The sequence below is a fragment of the Anser cygnoides genome, chromosome 8, assembly GCF_040182565.1.
Source record: "Anser cygnoides isolate HZ-2024a breed goose chromosome 8, Taihu_goose_T2T_genome, whole genome shotgun sequence".
NCBI classification, from domain to species: Eukaryota; Metazoa; Chordata; class Aves; order Anseriformes; family Anatidae; genus Anser; species Anser cygnoides.
The window spans coordinates 28,294,750-28,301,173 of record NC_089880.1 but is presented as its reverse complement, the minus strand read 5'-3'; the positions used below and the strand labels follow the sequence as shown (position 1 = coordinate 28,301,173).

At 58.1% G+C, this 6,424-nt stretch overlaps 1 protein-coding gene across 1 annotated transcript; it reads left to right on the top strand.

Annotated features, from left to right (window-relative positions):
* The first annotated feature begins 714 nt into the window (after nt 1-714).
* Nucleotides 715-6,424, top strand: CDCP2 (CUB domain containing protein 2). Its single transcript, XM_048062041.2, has 6 exons — nt 715-834; nt 2,184-2,531; nt 2,606-2,944; nt 3,419-3,772; nt 5,295-5,473; nt 5,600-6,424. The coding sequence occupies exons 1-6, from the start codon at nt 759-761 to the stop codon at nt 5,912-5,914; spliced, it is 1,611 nt and encodes a 536-aa protein (XP_047917998.1). The 5' UTR covers nt 715-758; the 3' UTR covers nt 5,915-6,424.

The window sequence follows — 6,424 nt, the reverse complement described above, 5'->3', positions numbered from 1 at the left end:
GCTCTGAAGGTGACTTCTAGAAGCACAGGTCTCTCCCGCACCTTCCTTTACTTGTTGAGGCCTTTGTGGCTTTTTCCTCCCCAGCACTCATCCGAGAGTGGGCTGCGAAGTCTTTTTGCTCCCGGGCAGGCTGTGAAAAGCCCGATGCTGTGAGGTTTACATCTGCTGCCCTCCGTCCACCGCAGGATGGCGAGGTCTGGTGCTGCAGCATCGCGCCTCCAAGAGACGGCCGGGCACCCGAAGCGGGGCCAGAGCGCTCGTGGTGTTTCTCCAGCTTTTATCAACAGTTGGCTTTGTGCAGCGAGTGCCGCAGTATAAATCACGTTAATTCCTGAGGTGCTTTTCCGTGGTGAGTCTGAAATTCCCATTTTGGTTCGCTGTCTTGCCTGGCGAACTAAATTATTTTCATGGCCCCTTAAGGGCATATTGTCAGCCCAGACTTACTGCCGTTATACACCATATCTGAAACATTAATATCTCTTCTAAATATAGTGTATTGACAAGGTATCTGGTATGGTGTAAATCCTTGGGACATTTGATCCAGATCATTAAAACTGAGTGAAGGAAGGGAGGAATAGATCAAGTTACCTTGCCGCTCTTAATTCAAACAAGCGATGAATTATTCATTCCGCTATTAATTCTGCAGTCCTCCTGCTTTTTATTTATTTCTCCCCGTATTTATTTTTTTCCCTCCCGGACAGACAGCTCTGGAGGGATGCTCGGGCACCGGTGACGGGACCGCTGCCCGCGCAGGGAGGATGGGGTGCGGGGGCACGGGCTGCCTGGTAGCGTTGGCCCTGCTCTGCGGGGCGCTCGGGGTGGCCCCCAGCACAGGTAAGAGCCTGAACACCGCGGGGACACCGGGGCTGGCCGGGGGAAGGATCCAGCCCGGGAACCACCCAGGCGTGTGCAAGTGTGTGAGATGGGTGTGCGCTTGGTTTGCTGCATCACGTTGGTTTTATTGAAGATTGCAGGTAGGGATCATCCTGCTGCGGTTACAGGCACGTTGCTGAAGGGTTTGTTAGCTCGTGGAGTTGCACACACATATATATATGTATATATACCCACAGACGCATATAGATGTGTATATATACACATACAAGTTGCGGTGTATGTGGTAAACCTGCCTGTTATCTGTACAACGTGCCCCTTGAATGCAGAACGGGTTCAGCACACAGCACAGTAATTGAGGGGCTGGGGGACAGCTCAGCCCAGCAACTCGCTAACTGGCAGCATCCCTCCCCAAAACACAAAGCTCCCCAGGCACCGAGTCCCTAACTACCCGGCTGCCTGCGCCACATCTGCTCCCCCCCCCTCCTGTGGGCTTCCCTCCTGGAAGTTTAGTTCAATAACGTCAGTCCTTTAGCACAGCCCTGTACTGCTCAGTCGCCTCTCCCCGGTAATTAGCAAGGCGGTGGCGGATCCACCAACATTGCCACTCCTGCTCACACACGTGTGCACACCAGAACTGCTCACACACAGCACCGTGCACCTCCGAGGTACCCGCCCTCGCCAGGAGGTCGCAGTGAACGGCAGCGTGCGATGGCTGAGCTTTGGGATGAGCCCTTCACCCGTACATCTCTGAGCCCAAATTCACCAATATCACCTTTATAATCAGGGAAAACAGCAGCAGACAGCAAAAAGCTGAAGGGCTGGGCAGCCGGCAGGCTGACCCCACATTTAACCATCTCTCCCTAAATCCCCTAATCGGGGGGCTGGGGTGCGCCTCTTGTCCAGAGGGTGCTGAGGTTTCCCCACAGGCACAGGACGAGGGATGGGGCTGCTGGAAACCAGCTGGGATGTAACCACGGCTCTATTAAAACTAACTCTACCTTCTTTTCCCCATCAAGAAACAGAAGCGGGCACCGAGCTGTAGGGCTGCGACCAGCAGGACAAGCTCATGGACACGGCTGGGTGTGGGAGGGCACTGCTCAGCAGGGCTGGGGTGGAGGGAAGAAGGGGTTTACATGGAGGGACAAAAGGCAGCGGGGAGGACACGTGTCCTCCAGGTCTCCTTTGAGATGTCTTCTCAGGGCTGGGTGAGCCTTGTGTTTTGGCAGCACTGGTGGTGGGATGGAGCTGGTGCTGCGCACCCTGTCCCACTGCCCAGACACCATCCTTTTAGGGTTTTCCTGAAAGGGGGGTGTCTCATCTGCCTCCCACCCCTCTCTCCTGCCACCCAGGCATCAAATGTGGAGGGGTGCTCTCAGCACCCTCCGGCAACTTCTCCAGCCCCAACTTCCCGGGGCCATACCCCTACGAGACAGAGTGCACGTGGCTGATTGTGGTGGCCGAGGGCTCCTCTGTCCTGCTCTCCTTCAGCCACTTTGAGCTGGAGTACCACGCCGCCTGCGCCTACGACTACCTCCAGGTCTACAACGGGGCCACCCGCGACCGGGGCAACCTCCTGGGCACCTTCTGTGGCCACAGCACCCCGCCGCCCTTCGCCTCCGCCTGGCACGTCATGGCCGTCGTCTTCCGCTCCGACCGGCACGTGGCCAAGCGAGGCTTTGCCGCCGCCTACCGCAAAGGTAGTGGGGGATGGCAGATGTGTCCATCCACCCGTCCATCCGTCCTCCCTCTGACCTCAGTTTCTGTGTCTCAGATGCCTGCGGCGGGCAGCTGATGGGGCTGTCCGGGGAGATCACCAGCCCGCGGTACCCCGAGAGCTACCCCAACGACGCCGAGTGCCGCTGGAGCATCGGGGCGGCCGGCGGCCCCATCACCCTGGTCTTCGCCGACTTCCAGATGGAGGGCGGCCAGGGCTGCGGCTTCGACTACGTGGCCCTCTTCGACGGCCCCACCGCCACCGCCCCCCGCCTGGGTCGCTACTGCGGCAGCACCCGGCCGCCCCGCACCGTCTCCTCCAGCCGGCACCTCCTCGTCCTCTTCAAGTCGGACTTCAACATCGTGGGAAGGGGCTTCAAGGCCCATTTCTACTCGGGTGCGGGGTTTGGGGGGGCTGGTGGGAAGGGGGTGGGGAGGGGGTGGCTGGGATGTGGGGAAGGGGTGGTGGGTTTTGGTGCCTTCCCTTCCACGGCAGCTCAAGGAGATGATACTGGGGGGGAGATCTTTGGGGAGACCTCGTGAGGTGATGGTGGGAGTTAAAGACCATGATGCAAAGCAAATAGCTGCATTACGGCTCCTCCAGGCCTTAGCTTCTCTTTCTCTCGAACAAGAACTGCACTTTGTTGCTTGTGATGTGCCATGGGTTAAGTGCCCTCCCTCTCTGCCCCTGTAGGACACTGCCCATGGGCCCAGCTACCTGGGTTGCTGCCCACCCCCCAAAACTCACAGGTGGACATTGGCCAACCACAAGGCTGAGGAGCAGTAATGTGGAGGGTAGAACAAGTTTTAGCAATAAATGAGTGCTCAGCAGCCAGGAGACTTCAGCTTTCCTTTCTTTTTCCCCAAGCAGGAGAGTGCCAGGAAGTCTACACCGCCATCAAGGGGAATTTCTCCAGCCCTCAGTACCCCAGCTTCTACCCCAACAACCTCCAGTGCCAGTGGAGCATCCAGCTGCCCCCAGGCTACCGCATCAAAATCTTCTTCTTGGACCTGGAGCTGGAGGCCCGGAGCAGCCTGACCGGCGGCTGCGACTACGACCGCCTGTCTGCCTTCGACGGCGGGGCTGAGAACGCCTCGCTGCTGGGGACGTGGTGCGGGCGCGACAGCCCGGCGCCCGTCACCTCCCGCGGCCATCGGCTGCTGCTGGTGCTCCACACGGACCGCAGCACGGCCAAGAGGGGCTTTTCCCTCGCCTACGTCGGAGGTGAGGCGTCCGCTCCTCCCGGCGGGGTGCAGGACCCAGGGGGACTTTTAGGGGATGGAAGCACTAGGGGAGGTGGCCAAGCACCCAGGTGCCAGCTCATGCATTAACACCAGTCACTTTGTGGCTGTGCCATCGCATGTCCGCTTGCTGGAAGGCCACCAAGTGCCCTGCGTGGCACAGCCACGGGTGGAAATTTTTGTTGTTTTCTCCTCCAACATGAGCGGCACAGGAGGGGCAGGACCCCACTGGCCCCACGGGCTCATTCCCACTGCATTCGAGCCCCGTCTCCCAGCCAGCGTACCCAAAGCGGTGGCGGGCAGGAGGAATGCTGTGCAGAGATTTGTCAGCCTCCGCAAAAGCCGGCGAATTTATGGCGTTCGCTGTATTTCAGGATAATTACATCTGAGCTGACCCGCGTGTCGGGGATGATTCATGCCTGCCCTCGGTGCAGGATGAGCCTCGGGTCCATGGAGCGGAGGAGCAGCCTCAGCATCCGTGGGCAGACCTGGGCGCAGCGTCCTGCCCATGGCCCTGCAGAGCTGCTCGCACGGCGGCACAGGAGCCGTGGCGGCTGAGCCAGGTGCTCAAGCTTTTATCCCTCAGCAGCAGAACTGTACATCATCTGGGGTGTAGCAGGAGGGATACTGGAGTACATGGCTGTGGGAGTCGGAGAGGGGATGGAGTTTTCCCCTAGGTCTCTACAGCCTAAGAGGGAGAGAGCTTGTACCAGGCACCCAGCAGGGCTACATATCATCCCCAGGACCATGGGAATGTAAAAAAGGGGCATCTCAGCTTCCACTGCTCTTAGTCCATGCAAATATTTCCCTTTTGCCTGGGCCCATGAAGTGAGTTGGGCAGGGCGTGTGTGATTTACGGCCGTTTGAATGAAAGCCTTCACGCCGGGAGAGAGGATCCATTTTCTCCTCCTTCTCCTCTTGATCTAATGCACTTTAGTTATTTGGTAAATCTTCTAATGGTTTTATAATGCACTGAGTGTAGCAAAGTGACACTGTTTTTTCATATTGATTTTATTGCATCTTACCAGTTTCGTAAGGCCAAGATTCAGAGGGAGTTGGAATAATTCAATAATTCATACTGCCCAAGTGCTTGGTTCAAGCTCAGCGAGGATTAACCTTAAAGGAGTGGGGCATTTTCCTCCCTACTGCCTTCCCTGCACTGCTTGCTTTCTGCACCCCAAGGGGCTACACAGGGTGCCAGGGGGAGAGCGATGGAGAGGGGCTGTGTTCTGTATCAAATAACACTTTCTGCATTACAGGTGTAGCTCTTTTTTCCCTGAAAATTCATTTAATTGCCTTGATCAAATTGGCAGGAGTGCTGGGTACCACACGAGGCACAACAAAGCCGTGAGGCTGGTGTCCCCGCCGGCCCCAGTGCCACCACCAGCTCCGTGTGTCGTGGGGACAGCAGCGGTGGCTCTGGGCCGAGTTGCAGTGGTCGCTGTAGGTGGCACAGCTGGGGAAATGCCATGCCTCACCCATGTCTTGTTTTTCTGCCCCAATAGTTGTGCCCATGAACGTCAGCTGCACGCGGACCGACTTCCACATCCAGATCCCCGTGCGGGCCCTGGCCCAGCTGGAGAGGAACAAGATTTATTTGGGGATGCCCTCCTGTGCAGCCCACGTGGTCGGCTCGAGCTTCAAGATACATACCCGCTTCGACACCTGCGGCACCGAGTCCCAGGTGACGGTTTGGCAAACCTTCCCTTAAAGCCAGCTGGGCAGGGGTTAGCCCTGGTTCCTCTCAGCGGCTGCTTGGAGCTGCCCCCGCGGAGCTGAGCCCTGAGGAGCCGCAACCCTTGTCTTGCAGAGACGAAACAACACCAACATCATCGTCAGCACGCTCTACATCGACTTCTCAGCAGGCGACCAGGAGGACGTCCACCGGTACGAGGTGCAGTGCGAGCCGAAGAGGAAGGAGGCCACGGTGACCCTCGTCGCCGGCCCCGGCCCGCACAGGCTGAGCCAGGCCGAAAACCTGGTGGAGGCCCAGCAGCGGGAGGCAGGAGGGGCGGACGCCCGCGAGGCGAAGAGCCAGGATACCAGCGACATCGTCTTCATCAGCATCTGCATCCTGGCCGGGCTCCTCATGGTCATTGCCGTGGTCGGGCTCGTGCTGCTGTAGTGAACTCGTCCCTGCTCTGCTCGGAAATGCTCCCCAAAATCCTCCCTCGGCCTAGGCTTAGCGCTAACGCAGCTGCTGAGATGGAGGCCCCGAAACGGAGCCCGAGCCCAGCCTCCACCTCCTCCCCGCGCCTGAGGGATCTGGGCTATAGGCAGCCGCTTCCCTTCCCCATCGGTTTTCCTCTGTCTCTCAATCTGTCCATTTGGCTCAGGAACGCACTTCTCGTGCTCCGTAACTCTTCCCGCACCTGCTTCCATTTATTTTCCCTCTGGTGCCGCTACTTTCGGGAAAGTAACGTTGTTTGCCGATGGCTGCAAATAATCCTGTCAATTATTTCTCGCTGAATTCTTGAACACACAGACTACCCCCAAATATAGCAATATTTCCAACAAATATTTTCCGTGCTCCCATCCGTGCTTGTGTGGGTGCCATGGATCCGTGCTGGAGGCGGCTGCAGACGCCGACGTCTCCCCTTGGCACGTAGCGATGGGTGCAGCGCACGTAGGTGCT